This window comes from Pavona decussata, unplaced genomic scaffold (genome assembly GCF_977016875.1).
Source record: "Pavona decussata unplaced genomic scaffold, jaPavDecu1.1 SCAFFOLD_11, whole genome shotgun sequence".
NCBI classification, from domain to species: Eukaryota; Metazoa; Cnidaria; class Anthozoa; order Scleractinia; family Agariciidae; genus Pavona; species Pavona decussata.
In genome coordinates this window covers 3,377,501-3,401,131 of record NW_028145434.1, presented here as the reverse complement: position 1 = coordinate 3,401,131, position 23,631 = coordinate 3,377,501, and the positions used below count along the sequence as shown (strand labels likewise).

At 38.2% G+C, this 23,631-nt stretch overlaps 2 protein-coding genes across 4 annotated transcripts in view; both read left to right on the top strand.

The window, feature by feature from the left end:
* The first annotated feature begins 1 nt into the window (after position 1).
* LOC146488253 (katanin p60 ATPase-containing subunit A-like 2) overlaps positions 2-23,631 on the top strand; it is a 26,098-nt gene continuing 2,468 nt past the window's right edge. Inside the window, exons 1-17 of one of the 2 annotated variants that reach the window (XR_014867130.1) lie at positions 2-178; positions 257-327; positions 603-699; positions 2,916-2,985; positions 3,557-3,605; positions 4,095-4,239; positions 5,275-5,397; positions 7,310-7,384; positions 7,933-8,010; positions 8,125-8,223; positions 9,328-9,391; positions 9,943-10,061; positions 10,858-10,952; positions 11,960-12,070; positions 12,854-13,022; positions 13,422-13,524; positions 13,715-14,152. Coding sequence is in view for 1 of the 2 variants with exons in the window: in XM_085122720.1 (XP_084978846.1) it covers positions 122-178; positions 257-327; positions 603-699; positions 2,916-2,985; positions 3,557-3,605; positions 4,095-4,239; positions 5,275-5,397; positions 7,310-7,384; positions 7,933-8,010; positions 8,125-8,223; positions 9,328-9,391; positions 9,943-10,061; positions 10,858-10,952; positions 11,960-12,070; positions 12,854-13,022; positions 13,422-13,524; positions 13,715-13,869 (1,680 nt within the window). In the remaining variant the exon portion in view is untranslated. Of the gene's footprint in view, positions 179-256; positions 328-602; positions 700-2,915; positions 2,986-3,556; positions 3,606-4,094; positions 4,240-5,274; positions 5,398-7,309; positions 7,385-7,932; positions 8,011-8,124; positions 8,224-9,327; positions 9,392-9,942; positions 10,062-10,857; positions 10,953-11,959; positions 12,071-12,853; positions 13,023-13,421; positions 13,525-13,714; positions 14,758-23,631 lie in introns of those variants that run through there. The other variant, XM_085122720.1, reaches the window with a different exon arrangement.
* Positions 19,294-23,631, top strand: part of LOC146488245 (collagen triple helix repeat-containing protein 1-like) — a 55,184-nt gene continuing 50,846 nt past the window's right edge. Inside the window, exons 1-3 of one of the 2 annotated variants that reach the window (XM_085122862.1) lie at positions 19,294-20,083; positions 20,942-21,256; positions 21,478-22,042. In XM_085122862.1, the coding sequence (XP_084978988.1) occupies positions 19,985-20,083; positions 20,942-21,256; positions 21,478-21,825 (762 nt within the window). In that variant the 5' untranslated portion in view covers positions 19,294-19,984 and the 3' untranslated portion in view covers positions 21,826-22,042. Of the gene's footprint in view, positions 20,084-20,941; positions 21,257-21,477; positions 22,043-23,631 lie in introns of those variants that run through there. The other variant, XM_085122871.1, reaches the window with a different exon arrangement.

Genomic DNA, 23,631 nt, shown 5'->3' with positions numbered 1-23,631 from the left:
ACAGCGGGCCCCTCATCTCCAGGCAAAAATTCAAGATGGCGTCCCATGCAACCATCAAAAATAGTCAATGAATTTACTTTGTAGAAGCTGACTCCTATGTTGGGGTTCTCTGTTGGGTTAGATGACACAGGAACTTAGCTATATGCAGCTCAGGACTGCGAATGAAGCAAGAGAAGCGGTAAAGCTCTCGAATCGAAAGTTTATTTTTTTGGTGGGGCAAAACTTCTGACGTGCAATTATTGTGTGTTTTTTGAAGGAAGAGCAAAGATCAGAGCAGCGGAAAAGAACGTTGTTGATACTTATCTTACATCATTTAAGAGAAGAAGGGTAAGCTTGATACTACAATGTACTTAACACAAAACTACAAACGTCCTTGAGAAAAACCTTAAAATTTGCCACACTATCATACACATTCCTTCTTTAAAAATATATAAATTTCAGCGATCGTCCTAATATCAAATAAAATGAGTTATGTTTTGGTTGAGTCTCTCTCACAGCACAACAATATTTATGTACCCTACATGGTTATGAGAAAAGAATAATGATATTCAAATTAATAGTTTAACCCAAAATTATGGATGTAAGTATGTTTTTCCTTGCAGCTACCTTGATTCAGCTCATGCTCTAGAGAAAGAAGGAGGAAGCAGTCTGACTAAATATGAGGTCTGCGACAATATTGACTTACCAACTATTTTACAGGTACGACCATTTTGTTTAATTTCGTTATTGTTCTGCTTGATCATACGCCTGTATGCCATGAATCTCTAGTTGCATTTGACATAGAAAGAATGCATCCTAATTGCGTTTGGAGTCTAGATTGTATTGGACAATCCACAAATGAATGGATCTTGGGACGTGTATCTGGCACCTCACGCATATCACCATTACTTGGCAATTAAGGAGAGAGAGCCTGGTGACATTAAACGCACTCCCCAGTCTTTGATTATTACTAAATAGTTGTACATGTATTTGGATTATTTCCCTGTCAACATCATCTATCCTAGCCCCACCTTCCACTACCCTGCTAACATTTCTTCTTGGTGTGTTATTTAGGATTTACATCATTTTTTTTTTTTAATGAACCATTTCTACATTAATGCTGCACATTGACATTCAGAGCCTACCAGTATGCAGTATGTAACGTGACCCTAGTATAATGGCCTACAATCTTAGACAAATTAAGACCACCCCTCCCATTCCCCCCCCCCCCCCCCTCCATTTCAATGATGGAAAAGTGGCACGTTTTGCTTTGTGCATGAATAATCATATGATTCATCATTCAGATTTTGTGGGAAGGGGAGGTTGCTAGTTTCTCTTTTTATCCTGTCCAAGATTGTAGCTCCCAGTAGTCTCCCATAGCCCCATGGTACTAGCATCCAAACTGGTAATCGTGAAGGTCATACAGGAGTAGGTTTGACTCCATTAGGAGAATTTGTTTTTCTTTTTTCTAAGTATACCTGTGTCACTGACGGGTGTCTCAAAAACGAAGACCTCTAAAACAAAGACCCTAAGACCCTAAGACCCCGAAAACTCGAAAACGAAGACCCCCAAAATTTCCAAGTATAAGTAAAAAAAATTGGAATAGCAAAAAATACATTATTTCATACCTCTAGTGAAATTTAATTCCTTCCTGTGGTCCTACACGTACCATGGTTATCCGCCATCTTAAGCTGAGCAGCCGCGTTTCTTGGAATACTTACCGGAAGTGTGCTTCCCGCTCCACTGGACCGGAAGCGCGTTTCCGAACGTCTCAGTTGCACTGCTGGGTTTTTATTTAATAACCAACTAGCAAAAGAAATTAGTGTTAAATCCCTCCTTCTCGGAACTACACGTACAACCACGCGATTGTGAGAGCAAAAGAAATGAAGCCAAGGCTTTTTACTATGAAAGTTGCTGTAATGATTTTGAAGTTCTTCAATCCCGAGTGTCGATTCCTAATTTTAACAATTGAAAATTCATCAGCCTCCCTGTAAAATAGGCCTAATATCACGGTTTTCAACGCCATTTTGACAAGTAGGCAAACAGACTTGAAGTAACAGTGTTTGATGGAAATCCGATGTCAAATAATTTTCATAAAGCATCGCTTAATTCTGAAATATTCGTGAATTGGAAACTTTTGGTACTAGGTAAAGGATTTTAGCAAAAAAATTGGAGGGAATGTAAGCTGCGCCAGAAAGCGTCCAGTCGTGTTTTGAACTTTCCATACATTTCCCTGTATTTTTTCCCGCGAACTATGGCTTAGTAGCAGTTCACAGCTGGTTTGCTATAGAGATAAATGCATGGATGTACTCGGGATTGAAGAACCTCAAAATCATTACAGCAACTTTCATAATAGAAAGCCTTGGTACTTCACTTCTTTTGCTCTCACGATCGCGTAGTTGCAATTCCCAGAAGGGGGGATTTAACACTCGTTTCTTTGTAGTTGGTAATTAAATAAGAACCCAGCAGCGCAACTGAGACAATCAGAAACGCGCTTCCGGTCCAGTGGAGCGGGAAACACACCTCCAGTCAGTATTCCAAGAAACACGGCTGCTCAGCTCAAGATGGTGGATAACCATGGTAGGACCACAGGAAGGAATTAAATTTCACTTGTGTATTTTTGTTATTTTATTTTTTTGTACTTACACTTGGAAATTTTGGGGGTCTTCGTTTTCGAGTTTTTGGGGTCTTAGGGTCTTCGTTTTAGAGGTCTTCGTTTTCGAGACACCCGTCACTGACTGAGTTACGCATCATTCTTGTTTTGTTTATGTGTGCACTTTTTTAGTCTGAGAATTTTTCTTTTCTTTCCAACACTTTAAAAAATTAATGAAAAATGTACAGTCATGTAGCTTCTCAAAAACCAATGTACCTGTTTGTGAAAGAAAGAAATTTCGGAAGTAGCATTAAAATGTTAAATTTTATTGCTCTTTTTCCAGGAATTTGAATCCTACCATTTTGTTAAGTTCAATCGGGTGCCAAAAGTTATTAAAAAGAAGGTGACTAGTGGTAAGTGAAATTAATTTTATTGATTCCAATTTATTCACAGGGGCTGTGATTTTCACATGGTTTAATAGCTTGCCCACCATATTGTCAAGGAACGTGCACATGTTTTCATGAATGACTGTTCAGTAAATTTTGTACAGTGTTGTTGGTTAATGTATCTTGTGAAGGACTCTCTTAAATCTGGTACATTCCACTATTTATTTTATTCTGGACATGAGAGTTTGAGATACATGTACACTGTATCAGCCAGGGTGCATGTGAATGGGTCAGTAAGAAATATATATACAGTATATATATTTTTTACATTAAGCAATGTGTACTCTTAGTGTTGTGTTTGGTGGAAATTGTAATGAATACAGCTGTAATTATCAGAAAAAAAGGGAAAATTGCAATTTAAACTGGTTTGAAAATTAAACCAGTATTAAATGCAAACCATAATTTAAAAGAGTATAGTCCCAATTGCAAAATAACAGTAAAAAATCTTTTTTATAAATAACTTGTCTGAGAATAACTGTCCTGTCTATTTAATTACCTTTTGAAGTGTTTATTTAGTGTACTGTACTTTTCATTTCAGCTGATTCCAATAGGACATTGCCTCCAAAACCAAAGTCTCTGTCAGGAAGGTACTATTACAGCTGTAAGAGGTCATAGTAATTTATTTTACAACATTAATGAGCACTGTGAAACATTTGTTTCCCAATACCGGTAACTATGCTCTTATCAATTTCTTCTCGTACATTAGAAAACAGTCATAATTTACAGCCTTGCCAGCTACTAGCAATTTATTTTGTCAGACTTCAATCATGTATGTTCATCTTTTAGTCTGTTCATGCATTCCTGAGAATCCATCCATCCTCCATATATATTCATTTTCATTATTTCAAAAGATATATACTGTACACGTATAAGGCTTTGTTAAATTCCATTGATCATTTCAAGGTTTTGATGTGTAATTTAAAATTTGTCCTTGGCAATTTTGAAACATCTTTTAGTCTTCTCATCGTTCAACTGTGGGTGTAATAAAACTTTGCTTAACATCCAGTGAATCAAAAATAATTGTAAAATTCTCAGCTTTCCATCAGCACCACCTTACAGTTTATCCTCTCTGTTAGCTCTCGCAGTAGTTCTGTTTCCCTACCAAGCATTAATGGCCATGTAGGATCAGATAGCACACAGTCATCAAGCTCTGCATCCAAGAGACCGAGCAGTGACGGTAAAAGGAAAACCACGGCAAATTCAAAACAGAAGCTAACTCAGGTAAGAGAAAATTCAGGAGGACTGAGGGGAGGGGGCAACTCTGATATAAAGTTGATCCAAACTTGGAATACAGCTCCTGCAGGGAAAGATATACCTTAATATTTCATTGATAGAAAGGTGTTTCTCTTTTGTCTTTCCTGAAATGTGTACCTTTTAGTTTTCTGCGGAGAAGATGAGGATGACAACATTGAAAGCTAGAATTTGACATTAAATGTGGCTTATAGTGCCCCATTATTAATAATATTTTTATCTTGAGCCTAATTACACCAATTTTGAGCACTTGCTTTCAAGACTATATGGTTTATTTTTAAGTCCAAACCAAAAACTTCCCAGTGATCACTTTGCCAATATCACATAGTTCATGTGTAAATGCATTGATGTCATGTGTATTATTTTATGAGTTGTTAAATATGGCTGTTCTTGAAGGCAGTCAAAGGACACAAGCAAATTGAACTATATCATTATTATGTGCACACAAACATGCAAAACATGAAAAATATATGTAATTATATGGGACTAGCTATTATAACTATACACTTGAATTTTTACATGTACCTTAACCCTCTGACTGACCGTATATGATTTAAAGGGGAAGTATCACGAAAATTTGATGTCATTTCAAAACCCAAGAATAATTGTCTGACAACAGAAACAAAAACGAATTGTCTATTCTGGTTATAAATTATCACCACAGCACAATAAAACTGTCGATTAGTGCCCCTGGCCAGAAACAGAATAGGTCGGAATGGATTGAAACTTGAATAATGTTAGGCAAATGTTTTTCAAGTTTTCCTATTTTTGTTTCCAAAATGCGCTAGAACAGAGTACAAGTTGTTCCTGTCAAGAATTGAGTTGATTTCTCTCCTCTCGTTATTCTAGAATTATTTTGTAGCAAAGTGAAGGCCTTATTTCACCATTTTTAACAAAAGAGGTAAAAGACCCTATGACACTTCCCCTTTAACTGTTTTTCCCTCAATCTCCCAGCAACCATGGGTTTAACTAATGACTTGTATGTTTTCCTTCCTTTTGTTTTAGAAAAACAGCTCCCCTCCAAACAACAGCAGTCCAGCAGCAGTGCCATCAGATCTCAACCTAGCTGGCACTTCAATAACCAACACTGTAGCAAAAAATCCCTCCAACCAAGCCATTCATGGAAAGGTGGGATCAGTTATTGAAAGTCACAAATGCCCACCCTTAACTTTTTAGTGACTTTGAACTGAACTTAAACTTTGGGCCCTGCTTTTAAAAAAGCATGAGTGAAAAGTCTGAACTTCAAAACCCAATTAATTTGGCATAATTTCTTTTCGATTCTTTTATGGTCGTCAGTCATGAAATTTTACTTCTACATCTACCAGACCACGAAAATAAGGGTTAAAATCCACCGATCACTTTGCTTTTAAGAACAAAGGACGTGACTGTTATGCGACGGTCCCAGTAACTTACTGGACCCTCAAAACGAACTTATTTGTACTGACAGCATCCCTCAACTTATCTTCAGTTTCAGTGTAAGAAAATTTCGAAACTGCTAAATTTTAAAATGTTCGTTTATAATTTTATGGAGCTCAATAGGCACTTTGTAATAAAAACAACCACTAATGAATTGAAAAAAGATTTAAAGAATACTTAATGGTCCTTGACTTGTTTACAGGTTACTGAAACATTCAAGAAATGGGCCTATGTCCTTTTGAGACTATTGAATGAAGTTCTTTGGTTTCTTGATAGTTCTACAAACAAATTATATATCAGCATTGAAAGAAAAGCAAGTGCTGCTTAGGTGAAAAATTTTCAGTTTTTGTGTGCTATCGAAAGGCAAAAATAGTTTAGAACTTATAGTAATATTTTGCTTTAGAGCGGTTTTCGTGCTTTTCAATCAAGTGTTGAAATAATTTTTGGGAGGGGGGGGGGGGGCCTTTGCTAAATGCTACACGCTTTGTGGTTGGGTTACAAAGTTTTGCCATTTTCTCAACCAACTGGAAGCCAGACCAAAACCAATGCATGGTAATGCTCGCACGCGTTTTTCACACGTTTGGCGCCGGTGACATGTATTTGCTTTTAAATTTGATTGGTTAATTGTGCCCTTTACATCTGTTGTGATTCACCAGATTAATTACTTTCAGTTGGTTTAAGACACAATCGAAAACTGCTCTTTCTAAAGAGTGCAGGTCCCATTATCTTAGAGTGCGTTCTTTTGGGACTATTCCGGAATAGGAAGACTCGGAATAGATGGTATTTGTGTTCTTTTGGGAGCTATTCCGTTTTCTGAATGAACGGAATATCATTCTGTTTATTCTGCTCCCGATAGCAGAATAAACAGAATGGAAGGAATACGGTTTACTTGGAATAGACAGAATACGCGATCTTTGGGGAATTTTTTTGGTGGGAAATCCTACGCGGCCGTTCGCGCGCAGACTTAGTAGTTCTCAGGTATTCTGTTACCAGATTTTAGGAGCCTTCTTTTCGAAATTGAAATTCCGTGTATTCTGTAAGATATGTTCGGAAGGCCTTGACCGCGTCAGAATAAAAAGCAACCAAACCACCCGGGAACACAGGAGACAACATTTCAAAAGTATTTTGCTCAAATGTTCGCGTTGGATGCCCTTGATATAAAAATAATGGGAGTGATGCTTACGGTTTCAGCATTTGCCCAACATTCGTTCGACTAAAGTTGAACGAGCCGGGATGTTGGGCATCCGATGATGAACGGAGAGTTCAAACGGTAAAACGCCATTTAACATTTTCAAGAACAAAGGAAATGTTGAATCCATGTTGAATGAAAGTTTAAACCAATTTAAATTTGATTCAACACGCTTTCAACAAGCTTTCAACATTTTTTTACGCTTTCAACAAAGTTGAACGACCTGTTCAAACGCTCCCGACATTTGGTTCAACAGCTGTGTTGAACGCATGTTGAAGCAAATGTTGAAACCGTTTAAACGGGTCTTTATTTTTCTATACTGGCGTCTCTAAATGTTGCTTTTTCTCAAGTTTCTAACGTGGGTGCGCTTGGCAGGGAATTGACTACTGTGACTTAAGTTTCTGAAATTTTCTTCTTCTAACTTTTCTTTTCCAGGGTGTCATAATTGACATGAGAGCCATGCTAAATAATGCCATTAAAGGAGACTACAATGCAGAAAATGATCCATCAGTAAGTAGTCTGCTTTGAAATCCCATCTTTCATTGAAAAAAAAAAAGAGTTACTATAATTAAACTGTACAGATATAATTTACATAGACCCCCTCTTTGTTTCTGGTTGTGATAAAGGGTCTAGAACAGGCCTTTCCAGTCCTCAGATCCGGCCTACTCATCCTGATCCTATTTTGGTTAGTGCAAGTTGTCCAGGGTTATGATGCATTGATGGTTATTTTTTATTCATCCTTGAAACATTGGTATTTAACTTTCTACTCATTGGACATCCTAAATCAATTTACACATACAGGTAGGGCATGATTTGATATACAACAGACAAAGTCATCGTGTCACATGGTGTGACATGATATACTGCTGATGTTAATGGTAGTTTCGCCTTGTTTTATACCCTTTAAATTCATGCATTTTAGATCTTGTCCCCCATGTCCTACCTCGGACTTTTTTTTTAACTGACGACCACTTCATAGTCTTTATCCCACTTCACATAACGGACCCTCAGTCATGAGGAAGACAATGTTAAGACTATGTAATCTCTCTGTACTACAGGACAAACTTCTAAAGCCTCTTGGTGGATTTGCTGGACTCACTGGGGAATGGAGAGACTTAGCAGCTGTTATAAGCAGGGTACGGTGAAATCCTACATGTGAATTGGTTCTGCATGTATTTTGAATGTATACCTGTAAGTATTTAAATGTAGTTTTAAGATCATGAAGCTCTTGATTCTTACTGGTTCAACAGGATATCTACCTTCACAATCCTGATGTCAGATGGGATGACATCATTGGTCTGGATGCAGCTAAGAGGCTTGTTAAGGAAGCCGTTGTTTACCCAATCAAGGTGACATGATTGTAGGTTTAATCTATCGCAAGATTAAGGCAGAGTACTGTATTTTTTTTTGTATTGTAATGTAAGTAATTGTGTTGCATTAAAAAAAAAAAAAAAAAAAAAAAGATTAACGTTATTTATTCAAATGTTGTCCCAAAGGGAATCTCCACTCCGACAATGAATTGACGGTAAATTGTTAGAAAAATAGTGTCTAAATTCTAAATTTTAGTTTAAAAAGTAGAAATGACATTCACGCATGCTAAAAATTAGATATGATTATAGCCTATTTTCGTTTTTAAATTTCCCGGGCACAGCCATTTTGGATTTTGTGACGTCATACGGTTGCCGCTATCATCAGTAAGCAGAAGTTTTTTTGTGTGAAACAATTGAGTAACCGTATTACGTCATGAAATCCAAGATGGCGGTGCACCACGGGAAATTTATTAGAAAAATAGGCGATAATCAAATTCTGTTTTGTCCAACACAAAAACCTTATTTCCGTGTTTTCCAACGAAATATGAAATTAGATTGTATCTGCAACAATTTAACCTTAATTTATTTCAAGAGTGGAGGTTTCCTTTAAAACGTGAGTTATTAAAGAGCATGATAGTGTAGAAAAGACATAACTGTGATGCTCGCTCATTTATGCCGGCGATGTAGCAGCTCTCGTAAGGTCTCACGTGATTGGCTTACAACCCTTCTAAAAAAACAATAGGACAAACAACAGCTAGAACAATACCCCCAACCCTAAAGCAATATCAGCTGCTACACAATTAAAACAATTACAAGCTTACAAGAGCTGCTACACTACTTGCGTTTATCAATTAGATTATATTGTTACCATTAAAACCATTATATAAGCTGCACCTTCCTACCTAAAATTCTCCATCTCAAATTAATTTTTACCTCATCTCAGTCATTTGTGAGAACATCGGAAAATAGTTCTGTAAATTCTCACATAAAAAAGTCCAGTCCAGTTCCACCCTTCCAATCACACTCCTCAATGCTGGGCACTTCTTTTGACAAGATCACGATTCAAACATGCCTTTATAGCCATGTAAAATTCCCTGCCAAGAGTTTTATGACAAAGTAATCTTCAATCCTTTGGTTTTTTAGTATCCTCAATTATTCACTGGCATTTTGTCGCCATGGAAAGGTCTACTACTCTATGGACCACCAGGTTTGACGCTTTTTATTGTTGTTAATGTAAATGAATCTTTTCCAAGCCTCTTCTGAATGAAAACTTGAAGAACGCGTTGAATCATTTGATCATCATTGGACGTGCTAGGGTTGCAAGGAAAGCACTTGCCTACAGGCCGTGCCTCACACGTTAAGTTTACAACTCACACCTTAGTTTACAACCGTATCACATAGAAGGTATGACTTTTTCATTTGCTACAGAGGGGAATCCTGTTGCGCTAATGTGATGTTCTCGGATGTACTAATAGCTTGGTCGGATTTGGTTCAATATACATGAGGTGTTGTTCAGAGGCTCTAGTAATAATTATTAGGTGGTCGTACAGTGTTTATGGCGTGACTATGAGTAAGCATTCCACTGTTCGTCATTAGGTTGCATTTGACACCAAAGGAAAAGCATATTTCATACAGATACAACTCTACAATGCACAACTCCGTGGACTAACATGCCTTATTATCACGCTTCATGGGCTGTGTCTCGTTAGCTATGGAAACAGTAATTTCTGATTCTGTGTGCATTTCGATTTATTGAAGGTACTGGAAAGACGCTGTTGGCCAAAGCAGTGGCTACAGAATGCAAGACAACGTTCTTTAACATCTCGGCATCTTCCATAGTCAGCAAGTGGAGAGGGGACTCAGAGAAACTTGTTAGGGTATTTATTTTGTACTTTACTTGCTGTGTATGGTATTGTTGTTATTGATTATAACGATAACATTGCCCACACAAATGGTGATAACAGTTGCAGTGACGATGATGATGATGATACTGATGATGATGATGATGATGATGATGATGATGATGATGATGATGATGATGATGATGATGATGATGATGATGATGATGATGATATGATGATGATGATGATGGCGGCGATGGCGATGGGATGACAACGATTATCAGTCATGATAATGAACTAATGTTTCATCATAAGTTTTCATTAGTTGTTTTCCTGTGAGAAAATACGTCGTATTCGATCACAATCGGCACTAAAAACTCAATTTTGATTTCCATTTTCATACTGCTAAAAGCGAGCGAAGGAGGGACAAATTTCTTATGAATTCACATGTGACCCTTTTCTTAATACGGCGTAGCTTGGCTTACATTCTATTGCCAAAATTTCTTGCTGTTCCACTATTCTTGTGGGTTTTCATAACTCGACCTGAATGGAAACAAACGTTTGCCTTTTCCAGGTCGAAAGTGCATGTGCGATGTGGAAATGCTTGGTTAGAAAAAAATGGCAGCCGGCTTTGCGGGCCTTTCTGAGAAAGCGAGAAATGCATGTTCTACCACTCCTCCCTAACAACAAATTTGTCTAGCACCCAGATTCTGGATGTCACGTGACCAGCCGTAACCGGGGTTCTTTCTCGAGGAAGGAAGAGAGCGGGCCCTCGTGGTTGTTTCGTTGTTTGTGTATTCTATGGTCATTGCTATCTTCATTTCATTTGCAGGTCTTATTTGAGCTTGCTCGCTTTCATGCTCCGTCCACAATATTCCTGGATGAACTGGAGTCGCTGATGAGTCAAAGAGGAACTGGAGGAGGAGGGTAAGTAGCCCTCTCCTTGGCAGAGCACATAAAGATTATTCGAAGTTACTGTTGAAATTAAGACAAAGGGAGGGCCTTTTTTATTCCTGGGATTGGATGACATATTGGGAGTTGTCAAGGAGTGGTTCAATTCTAAGTGTAGTGTAAAGTTTCCAGAATGAGGCTTCTTCTTACTAAGAAGAGAATCAACGGCTAGTCTCTGAATTTTGCCATGCATTTCCCGAGTATTAACTCGTAAATATTTTTTTTTTACCTTTGGCGTGGTTGTTTGAAGCTCGATTAACAGTAAACCGGGGTGAAACTTAACCCACAGTATTGTTCCCTTATGTATGCTGTTCATTTTATTTGAAATAAAAATATAACGCGGTTTTTCACGCTAAATTTAAATCTGTACATAGTCCAACTAAGAGATAAAGACAAAGAAGAAGTTCAAGAATTGGATTCAAAGCCGACACATACTCTGAGCTAGATCGCATTCTGTGCAACTCAATGAACCTTGGAAGGGGAGAGACACTATCAAGCAAGGTGTCTTGTTTGACGATCCATTGATCTTTAGATTTGATAACCGTTTGTACGATCGTTTATATTTTTATATGAAAAAAAATTTGAGTTGAGGATAAGGATCGTAGGATCCCAAGCTACGTGTATCACTTGTACAAAGTTTGTTTGAAGGGTTGGTTTGCTGTGGTTGTGACTAAGAGTAGCGAATCTGAGATAAAAAACGTTTTGGTTTCTGTTGTTTTGTGTTTGCTTTTGGTTTGGTTTGTTTGTTTGTTTTGTTTGTTTTCTTTTTTGTTGGTTGGTTTATATTTTCTTTTGCTATTCTCTGTACATTTACCAAGACTATTCAGTGAAGTTAACAATAAAACGAATATAACCTTTTCAAGATTGTTCACTAAGCTTTCTATACGCCAGGAAATCATAATGTTTCTCCCGTAATGAATCATGCCAGGACAATTAATGACTTCTGTGCTGGTCAAGTAAAGCTGTTCTGTTTTCTTTTCAAGGAGCGAGCATGAAGGAAGCAAGCGAATGAAGACAGAACTGTTAGTACAGATGGACGGCTTAGCGCGATCAGACGATCTGGTGTTTCTTCTGGCTGCTTCAAACCTGCCGTGGTTAGTACCACTTTCTACAGCGTAATAATCACCATCCCATGAAAGTACTGCTCAATAGACCGTTTACGTATTCTGCGGATTAATTAACAAATAAAATAAAGAAAAGATTAATTTTCCTCTCCCCTAGACGGACTTTTTAGGGATCATGGAATAAACCGGACAGAAACTGACAAATGTTTCAAATAGAACATACTTTAGAATCCCCATGGTTTAGAATCCCAGTTAAAAGGAGGTGCACTTGCTGGCTATTTACAAGCGTGGACGGGGAGTTGAACTTGGGGCTACCGAGAAACAACTCCAGCTAGCGGTCAGAGTAGGACGTGAACCCGGGTCCTCCGGATTACAAGTACGACGCTCTAACCACTGGACCACGCTCCCTCCGGAACTAGAACGAGGACAAGCTTGCACATGCAGATATGTTTTATACATTATCCCGCAAGAGACTCCGTTGCAAGCTAGATCCAGTTTAAAAGTATAGAAAAAATACAAATATGGTCTATTGGACGACACTGAAGTTAGACCAACGACAAAGAAGATGCTTAATCTACCTTTCTTGTAAATGACACGTCCGTACGCTTTGTCTGAGTTGCACTGAGTTGCACGGTGAAGTCTTGCCTCTTCGAATTTTCGTTTCGAAGCAGTTCTAAGCCTTTCAAAATTTGCCCGAAAATTCGTTAAAATTTCCGTTGAATAAAGAGCGAAATTCAACGAAATTCGTTTGCATATCGTTTGTGCTCTATGTGTACCGACAGCAGTAACTAGAATTAGAATGTGATTTTTCAGGGAGTTGGACCACGCCATGTTGCGGCGATTGGAAAAGCGAATTCTGGTGGATCTCCCCAGCGTGGAGGCCAGGCAAGCCATGTTAAGGCAATACCTTCCTCCGTTAATCCACTCAGTAGAGGGAAGTGTTGAGATCAAGACAGAGATCGACTATGAACAGCTAGCAACGGTATGTTTAAGTTTGCAATAAAAGAGTTTAATACCTGTACACCATTTATATCGAAAAGTCAGTTTAAAATACCGCACCACAACAATGTACTGCTCAGTAGCTTTCATTTGAATGGTCACACTTTAGTATTTCATTCAGCAACTCAAACGTTTTAACAATATTACATATCCAAAGCTTTATCTTTTAAAAACTTAAAAGCACTTTGCAACGGGACGAAAACAGCACTACATAAAATCACTGCCCGGCAGCTTCTATTTGAGTCGTCACACTTTTACGATCTTGTGCGCAAGACAAAATTCACGACCACGTAACACGAATTGTTTGTTTGTTGTTGTTGTTTTTTCATGTATATATAGTTTTGAGTATACACACTTGTTCCTGTACCGTTTTTCTTTTCAGCGCACAGAAGGATACTCTGGATCGGACATTAGACTGCTTTGTAAAGAAGCAGCCATGAGGAAAGTCAGAAAGATATTTGATCTGCTGGAGAGTCATCAAACAGGTTTGTTTGTTTGTTTGTTTGTTTGTTTTTTGTAGTTTAGTTGTATTTAAATTTCAAACGTTGAGTGTTATATTCTTACTTCAAAAATAGCCATCGTATGCTCCAATCCCAAACTTTTTTAAACAACAACTTTATTAAAGCCGAAATAATCTCATCTGACCAGCAAATTTCTATGCTTTCTCATATACAGTTGGTGAAGACGGTCGTGCGACGCCGCTGCCCAGACTAGAAATTGAGCCCGTGAGCACAGAAGATGTAGAAGCAGCGTTAAAACACACTAAACCATCCGCGAGACAGCTGAAGGACAGGTACAAGGAATGGCAGAAGGAATATGAATCCGTGTGAAAAAAAATATCTTGCCTGCCATAAATGTCGAGAGAAGCACAATCATGGCTTCTACCAAAATTCCGTCAACATCTCGTGACTGAGAACGCAGTTCATGCTGGTAAGGTTACTAAGCAACGATGTGATATCGGCAGTGTTTGACGAATTCACTTCTCGAGTTTTCACACTCAACTGATTGGATAATATGCATTCGAAAATGCACGAATGTGTTGCGACGACTTTCCGACAACGTCGCTTTTCGTTCTTCTTTCTTGTCGTGTATTGAACTTTAAAAAGAGCGGAGGTATTTTCACTTCCTAGCGCACTATTTTACACTGAAAACACAGGTGAAGCCTAGAATTATCAGAAATGAGTTGGGACTGGGTGTATGCGTTAGTTTGTTGTTTTGTCGGGTAATTTATTGAGGTTGGAATTGTGCAATCCGGGATTGCAGATTAAAAACAAACAATCTGTTTGTGAATATCTGAATTGTCGAGATTGTTTCATAATTAAGACTCAAGGCAATCTGGAAATGGCCTAATCATGGTCGCATATCATTTAATAGATCTTATTTCAAATTAAATTTTGCAACTATCGCACAAAGCGCCAAGAAACGCTAAATGCGTCCCGCTATTGGTCAATCTCTGGTGGTCAGTCTGTTTACCTGCCTGTCTATCTGTCTTTCTGCTTATCTGTCAGTTTGTCTCTGTTTGGAGGTAGTTTTGTGTATTGATTAGGTTTCACAAAAGTCACAAACTGTATCGCAAATATTTATATTGTGTAAATATGGTATGAATGGAACAATGTTAATGGTATTGCCTCTTTTCAGCGTTTGTGTAACATTCAGTGGAACTTTTTTTGCATGTAAATTCTTATTTTGTAAATAAACATTCGTCGTATTTCACAGTTGATTGTCTTCTTCCAGCATTCTTTCTTTGTAAGGATTGGTCATTTAACTTAATAATTTCCAGTCAAATTTATTATTTTCGAAATTCCGTCATCGACCAATGATTGAGCTCCTATTTGATATATCGGATGTTACTTAGCAACATGAACCAACAGGCGGAGAACCAACGTGGCAATGTTCAGGGCATTCTCGACTTCTTGTGTCCTAAACTTTAAAAATGCGTTACGAGAAATATCCATCGACAGCACTTGTACCTGTGGTTGGCTTATTTTGTCAGCAAGTTTCACGTCGTCGCCAAAATATGAGAAGAAAGGCCAAGAAACGAGCCTGCGCTCGTTTCCGTCCGTTCTTTCTCGCGAAGGAAGTCCCGAACCCAAGGGAGCGTCGGCAATCGAGCGGCCAGCAGCCTTTTTTCCCATTCCGTTCCTTCTTCATCACAACAACACCACATCTCACGTAAATTATTGATTAAAAGGTGCTCACTAATAAAACATTTCTTTTACACCATTTGTCAGTTGCTAAATAGTTCATCTTTATTCATATAAATCTTTGCATTTCCTTCAACTGACAACTTTACGTTTACTCGCTGAAAGGTCAGAACGGAGCTCAAATAATCTATTTTCAGAATAAATGCACATCCAAATGATTCGCTTCATTTAGGAAGATTGAAGTTTATAGGTGTTTCATGGACAATTCTTTCGGTTTATTTTCCTCTCTTGATTTCACAATACAGCGGCGAGACATTAAACAAAATGCCACAATCCCTTTGAATTTGCAAACAAGAAAAAGTTCGCAGAATTAATTTATTCAAACAGGTCGGTTTTGTTCCCGCTAATTCAATCTCAGAACTCTCTTCCGCTTTGCAATGAAAGGAAGACTTGTTTTATTTTCACCGTATCGCAATTCTCTAGATATTCTGTTTACTCGTATCTTCAGATTATGCTTGGTGTGTGTTTTGACGGATGAGATTTCCCTGCTGCTGCCAAGGTAAGATTGAAGTAAATCGTAGTTATAAGCCAAGAATTTTGGGACAGAATATTATATGGTCTCTGCTGAACAGAACTGAAGTAAATTTGAATGAAATTGTTCAATTCCTTCATGTATTTCGTTCTGATGATTTTCCGATTCTTACTTTTCGAAGGAGCATATATATTGTATTAAATTATCTGACCACTTAGCTAAACTACTGAGCAATATTTTTCCGAGCAGGACGTTGCTCGGTATGCTGAACTGAAATTTTAACCGGAAACTTGTGTTGTAATTACAAATTCGTCCCAATTGTGAAGAGTATCGCGATGAAATTCTCACAATCCAAAGATTATGAGCCTTACTTTCCTATGATGCAGTTAGAGTTTCAATGCATTTTGTTAAAACGAATTTTCTTTTATTTTTCTTAAATCGGTTTATCGTTGAGCGCTCCTTGACAGGTCACCCATCAGTTAAGATTGGTAATTGTGCAGTTGACTTAAAGTTTTTGAAAAACAAAGATTCTGTCATTTTGAACTATCTAAAATCGCTTGAAGCCATCTAGCATTTTCGATTTCGGAAAACCAGCGGCAGCTTACATGTTTGGAAAATAGCACCCGGCTCCCTAAAACGTTCTGCCACTTAAATTTTTCTTTAAACGGAATTGCTGAATTGCTTCATGTGTTTTCGTTTCGCTACTCAATCAATACAGCATATCAATGCTGGTGAATTTCCGATTCTTACTTTTCGAAGGAACTAATATATGCGATGAAATTATCTGACCACTTAACTAAATAAAACTATTGAGCAGTATATTTCCGTGACATGACGTTGCTCGCTATGCTGTACTGAAATGAAAACTTGTAATCGTCTTTTCTACTTAGTACAAATTCGTCCTAATTGTGAAGTGTCTAGCGATGAAATTCTCACATTCCAAACGTTATGGGCTGTACTTTCCCAGGATGCAAATCGCTTCTACATGCAGTTTGTTAAAACGAATTTTCGATTGTTTTGTTAAATTGATTTACTTTGAGCGCTCCTCAGGATTTGAACAGGACACCCTTCAGCTGTAAATGCTAACCAGTTGACTTTACGTTTGTGAAAAACAAAGATTCTGTCAGTCTGTTGTTCGACAAAACATCGTCGAATGTTTTAAATACCTACATCACAATAAACTCTTTTCCGTGAATTGGCTGCCATTTTGTTCAATTGGGGCAAACAAGTGATGCGGTGTTTGTACGAGAATCCAATAACAGATAATTTCTTTAGGAATCATTATATCTGAAGCTGATGCGATGCTAGTCAAAAAATCAACTTTGAACTTTTCCATATATAGTTGTCTACAGATTTTCTGGTGGGCTCTACAGACGAGTGTATCGGACACATCATTGCCTACTTTCGACCTAACCTACCGTACTTATCATATTTTATCGGGAAAATCTTGTGCCAAAAACCCACAGTTCTCTGACTTCGAATATGTCCAAGATCAATTTGTACAGGAAGTGTTGGCATCTCATTTTCAAACAAACATCGTATCGTTTGGGCCAATTTTGCTCCAATTAAAAATGGCGGACAATTCGCGTGAAAGGCCCAGATTTAACCCATGGTTCGTCTCGATGGAATGTCTTTTCAGAAGGCAATACTCAACCACTTCTAAACTCGGGATAAAACTGTGTTTAAAGAATAAAGCTTTCCTTAACGAAGTGTCGCCTCAAACCGTCGAAGCACTGGAAAACTAAATGTTTCCGTTTCGCTTGCCGCATCTAGCATTTTCGAATTCGGACAGCCTTCGGCAGCTCGCAAATTTGGGAAAATTATACTTCGTTCCCTAAAACGTTCTGCCACTTGAATTTTTCTTGTAAAAAATTGCTGAATTGCTTCATGTATTTTCGTTTGGCTAGTCAATCAACAGAGCATATCTGAGCTGGTGAATTTTCCGATTTTAACTTATCGAAGAAAATAATACCTGAACACTTAACTAAATAAAATTATTGAGCCGAGTATTTTTTCGTACATGACGTTGCTCGTTATGCTGTACTGAAATTTAAACATGAAAACTTCTCCTCTAATTACGAATATTTTCCCAATTATGAAAAGTCTGGCGCTGAGATTCTAACAATCCAAAGATTATGAGCCGTACTTTCCTATGGCGCAGTTCGCTTTTCAATGCAGTTTGATAAAACAAATATTCTATTATTTTCTTAAATCGGATTACCTTAGCGCGACTCAAGGTTTGAAAAGATAACCCATCAGTTAATATCGTGACTGTTGGTCAATTGACGTAATATTTTGAAAAACAAAGGTTCTTTCGGTTCGAATTATCTATGATCGATAACACATCCACATCCAATCGTTAAGCCCTTTGAAGCTGAATTGGGGCAAACAATTGATACTGAATCATTATTTCTGAAGCTGTTGCGATGTGAGTCAAATAATCAACTTTGAATTTTTCCATATTTAGTTATCTACAGATTTTCTTGTGGGTTCTACATACGAACGTATGGAAACGTGATTGCCCACTTTCCACAAAACCTACTTATATTTTATCGGGAAAATCTTATGCCACGTACACTCAGTTCTCTGAGTTTCAATATCTCCATAATCAATTTGTACGGGTATTATTGTTCACCACATTACCAAACAAACATTATATCATCTGGGCCAATTGTGCTCCAATTAATAATGGCGGCCAATTCGCGTGAAAGGGCCAGATATACTCAACGGTTCGCTTCGATGGAAGAAAATGGACCATCTCCGTGTAATTTGAATAAAAAGGTGTTGAAAAACTAAAGCTTTCCTTAGCGAAATGTCTTGTCAAACTTTGAAAACATTGGAAAACGAAATCTTGTTCTTTCGCTTGAAATACGAAATAAGGCCAGCAACTACGAAATTGGGAAAATAACACCCGTTTCCCTAAAACGTTGTCCTGCTTCACGTTTCCTCGTTGCGCACTTCTGAAGGGCTCATTAAAGTTGGACCTTCAATAACAACCAAGCAAATTTGGTCAAACCTCGCATATATCTAAGGGAACAAGCATGCAATGACCGTTATTAATTCGACGAACTTAGATCTAAACTGCGTCAGAAGTCCTCGGTTTGAACGAATGCTCACAATTCTGAAACCCTAATCTATTGTTTCAAACCATCTGTTGCTAAGTGAAGGTACTAAGTTAATGTAGTAAACAATATCGAGACTTCCCAGAAAAGACCAGAGTAAGTAGTGATTGTTTTACTTTTCTGCGTCGTCACAAAAAACATTTCTTCCTCTCATCCACCAGGGAAATACCTGCAAATCGATTAGCGTGCGACACGAGTAGATATCTTGGTTTATACACCAATACGACACCAATTGCGAGATTTTTCAACTCAGTAAAAATCTTTGAGGGCCTGTCTTCTGCCACAAATTTTGTCAGTGGAAAATTTGGAACACATTGAAATATTCTGCAATAATAACAATTCAATGTTTTTCTATCGAAAAAAATTTAAGAAGGCTCGTTATTTCCTAGAACGAAACAATTTTATGGCGACAAAGTGACAGAGAAATTTGTGGACAGCACATATCTGACCTCAGTAAAGTACGGGTTAAAAAGGTAATGCTGCTTGTCGGCGGATGTTGAGGGTCATGAGTGCTTCGTGTTTCAAGCGATCTCAATATCACTGACTTGGATGAAGAAATCTTAAGCTAAAGACTAACTGTAATGATCTCTGCGCGGCAAGGCGAATATTTCACCACTCCAACTGACTATTAACAGCATTATTTTTTATAACTGTTCGCAATCTTTATAACGCGCTAGGAAAGCACATTTGACCTAAGGTACAAAGTAATTAGCTTCCTTCAAGTAGTTGAAGTAAGGAAAAAAACTAAACTAGGCAGAAACTTTCTTCGCGCGTATTTATCGCGCTTTTTTTCTCACAGCAAGGTACAGCCAAGGAAATGTCTTTATTGCTTTCAATTTCTATAAATTTTCCGTCGGATGGTTGAAACCAATGGAGAGTGAAAAAACAAACAAAAGATAACTTTCGCTAAATTTTACAAGTTACGCGTAAGCTTGCGTGGCTCACTTGCTACAGATCAGCAATGAAACGTGGCAGATCGACAGCATCTCGCGTTTGCTTTACAAACTCGAAAAATCTCGCACAAATTAATTCAGATACCTTTATCTTAATATTCTTGTTTTCTACTGTGCTGAAATCATAACCTTCGAGTATCGTATCTGTGTAAAGCTACTTTGATTCTTTTTCTCACGAGTGTTTCTATTTCGACATGACTAGAGCAATCTCCGTTTCTGTGTTTGTATTTTTCCTGGTGATGTTGTTACACTGTGCTGTTTATGATGCCAAAAATGCGTCCTCCAATACCAAGGTAAGAGTTATCTAAAACTAGCCTGGATTTTGTCGTAACCCTGTAGTACAATCGACCCTGTATGCAATACTTGTAATGAATTGTAATGTTTCAACTGCGTTGGCGGTGTTAAGGGAACATGAAAAGCACAACATAAATTGGAGCGTTTGTATCAATAAAACGGTCTCGCTAAAAGCAAAACTATCTTTCTAGACTCCTAAAGGTTTATCACTGTCTTTTTCTTGCTTTGAATAGAGAAGAGATTCGGTCTTACTAGTTTGCCAGTATGTTGCTGTTTGTAAACTGAAATGTTTCTAAAGTACGTAAATTGCAGAAGTTCTTGTAAGCACAGTCATTCCGAACAGCCAATAGCTTAGTTGCTAATTTCCCGTTCACAATTAAACTGAAATATTTTAAAATCTGTTTATTTGCTTGTGATGAAAAATTGTCTTCTTCGTACGAGTTGCTTCCTGATGTTTTTTTACTTCAAATTTAGCCAATCATATGAAAGCACAATGAATATTATCTGAACCAGACCTACGTAAGGTTAAGTCTTTCAGTTGTTTGGTTTTCTTTGTTTGTTTGTGTGTTATCTTCTTTTGGCTGTTGATGGGGGGAGGGGGGAGGGGTAGGAGTGATACTCATTTTCTTAAACCTGGTTTCACTAAATCCATATCTTTTAAAAACTTTAAATCCCCCCCCCCCCCCCCCCCCCTTGACGAGTAGTTTTCAAACGCGCGAGATACGACATAAACCTCTTTATTTATAATCCGTCCTTGGTCGAAAGAGTAAAGGAGGACTACATTCTGAATTCTCTTTCATAGTTCATGCTAATGTTTGGCAAGTAATTTTTAATTTTATTGAATTTTTATCACACAGAACCCTAACATCTGCCCGCGAGGATCACCCGGCCTTGCTGGGAATAATGGTGCGAATGGACATAACGGGTTACCAGGCCGCGACGGACGTGATGGGGTCGAAGGACAACAGGGCGTGGCAGGTCCCCCTGGGCCACGTGGTTTTAAAGGAAAAGTAGGCCGAGATGGTGCTAAAGGAGAAAAGGGCGTGGCAGGTAGCCCCGGACCACAAGGTGGCAAGGGAGAGACTGGAGCGAGTGGTAAAAACACTGTTCAAACGAACTGGAAGCAATGTGTGTGGAAAAAAGAGGACAGTAGGGACATTGGCCTGATAAAGGTGAGTCTAGTCTTCATCATTGAAGGCCTTGGTAACAGCACGAGAACGTGTCACAGTTTGGAAGTACTGAATTATGCAAGAGTTCCTGTAATAGATCAGTCACATAGCTTACCATTGCAAAGTGTGCCCTGTGAAAAGAGTATTACGATTTGAATTGCAAACTTGCAAAGCGCCTTAATAGAATGTTGTTGCTGTTTTTCATGTTGGTTCTTTTGTTGTAGGATTGCCAGTTTACTAAACACAAGGACAACACAGCTCTTCGCGTTGTTTTCCAAGGCAATATCTACTTGGGAGGTTGCGCCAAATGCTGTAAGCGATGGTTCATTACCTTCAACGGCGCCGAGTGCAGCGGTCCAATGCCTATTGACGCCATGCTGTGGATCAGAAGCAGTGGTGAAGACAACCACAGACCGGGAGCAATAGAAGGCTACTGTGACAACATTCACAAGGGGAAAATTCGTGTTGGAATAAACATTGGAAACTGTGCTGCATTTGGAAACTCTGATGGTTATACAGGCTGGATGTCGGTGTCTCGCTTGATTATTGAAGAAGTCCCTCGTTCCCAGTAGCAAGGCAGGAACATGCAACAGTTCTTTTACAGCTGACTAAAACCAGTGTTATATGTAGCAGATTAGTTTCCATAGTATTACCAGAAAGATTTTCACATTAAGGGTATAACTGAATTTCTTAAACGTGGATCAGATTTTTTCGCAACCGGCCAAATTAAACGGGAGGCTTTTGTACGCGTCTTTTTTAAGGTTAAATAAACATTCCTTTAACTGTTAAGCGTGACGATCATTTTTTCTGTCTTTTTTTTTTTTTTAATATCTTTGTTTTTCTCTCAACTAACTAATCTGTGACAGTGGAGCTAAAAATCCTTGTTGTTTGGAAAAAAGAATGACACTCTGTGCGCTCATATTTGTTTATTTAAACATTAGGGGTAAAGGGGTGGGGGGGGGGGGGGGGGCGGGAAGGGGGCTCCAGGCTCACTATATACGGTTTTACATTGATACTCTTGAGATTCAAATCTATTTGTATTGCTTTTTTTCGAATTCCTCAATTGATAATTTTCACTTGGATAAACGTAACATTCTTCAACACTGGGAAACAAAATGCATTGGCTTCAGCCAAATACAACTGAAGTCAAATGAAACCTAAAATATTCGTGTTATTGGGAGCTGCGCTAATCCTGGTTCACACGCAAGCAAACACTCTCACCATGCGATAAGATGAACTGCGCGCGGGGAGTTCCGCTGAGTTCTTCTGCTTATCTTACACCATTTCACACTTGGGAAGAAAACACAGGTTAGCACTCCAGAAATAAACACATGTACAGCACCACAAAAAGGAAAAATATATATTTCTTATGCTTGTGCAACTGCTTATCTCACACTGGTTCAAACGTGATTCTTTCTTGCCTTAAGGGGGGGGGGGGGGGGGTACCTAAACGCCATTTTTCCGCCACTTGACATGGCTTTAATGGAAATATCTCGTTTACGTTTCAAGCAATCCAAAAACACTACACTCATCCCATGAATCTGTGTTGTGGGGGGGTTTTGTGAATTTTTGTGAAGTTTCAGTCATTATTCGCTTTCTCCGAACAAGAGTTTTATTTTGTTTGTCAGGGTCTATTTCACTGCTATTCACGTGCTTTGAGTATTTATCATAACATGAAGTCGTGCAAAAGGTAAAATTTACATAAATATATGCTCCGGCTTCTCAAGTCGTCCATTGTAAATTTTACCTTTTGCACGACTTCACGTTATGATAAATACTCAAAGCACGTGAATAGCAGTGAAATAGACCGGGACAAACAAAATAAAATTCTTGTTCGGAGAAAGCGAATTACGACTGAAACTTGACCAAGATTCAGCCTTCTTATCTAACACCAATTTCGGTTCCTGAGCCTTAAACGTGCGTGGATATCGAAAAGAATTCTTACTTTAACCGCTTGTAATTTAACAGAAGAATTTGTGGGGGCATTTTAAAGATATCTCGATTTATGCTTTATTTTCACTGTTTTTAAACATAAATATCTTAAAATCGGAGACACCGATGAAACTCAATATACATTTAGCCTCCTTAAACATCCGAAGCACCGGAAAACTTAATATTTTTGTTTCGCTTGAAATGCGAAATAAGGCCTTCTACATTTTCGAATTCGGAAAGCCTACAGCAGCTCGAAAATTCGGAAAATAACACCCGGTCCCCTAAAAGACTAAAACGTTCTGACACTTGAACTTTCTTCTAAAGAATCCGACCAGGTAAAAGTGTAGCAGCTTACAAACGTATGCCTTTTACAAGGCCACAAACTGTTCAAACAATCTGGGAGGCATTTTTAGTATTATGTTTCAATAATCTCGCTGGCAGCCTAT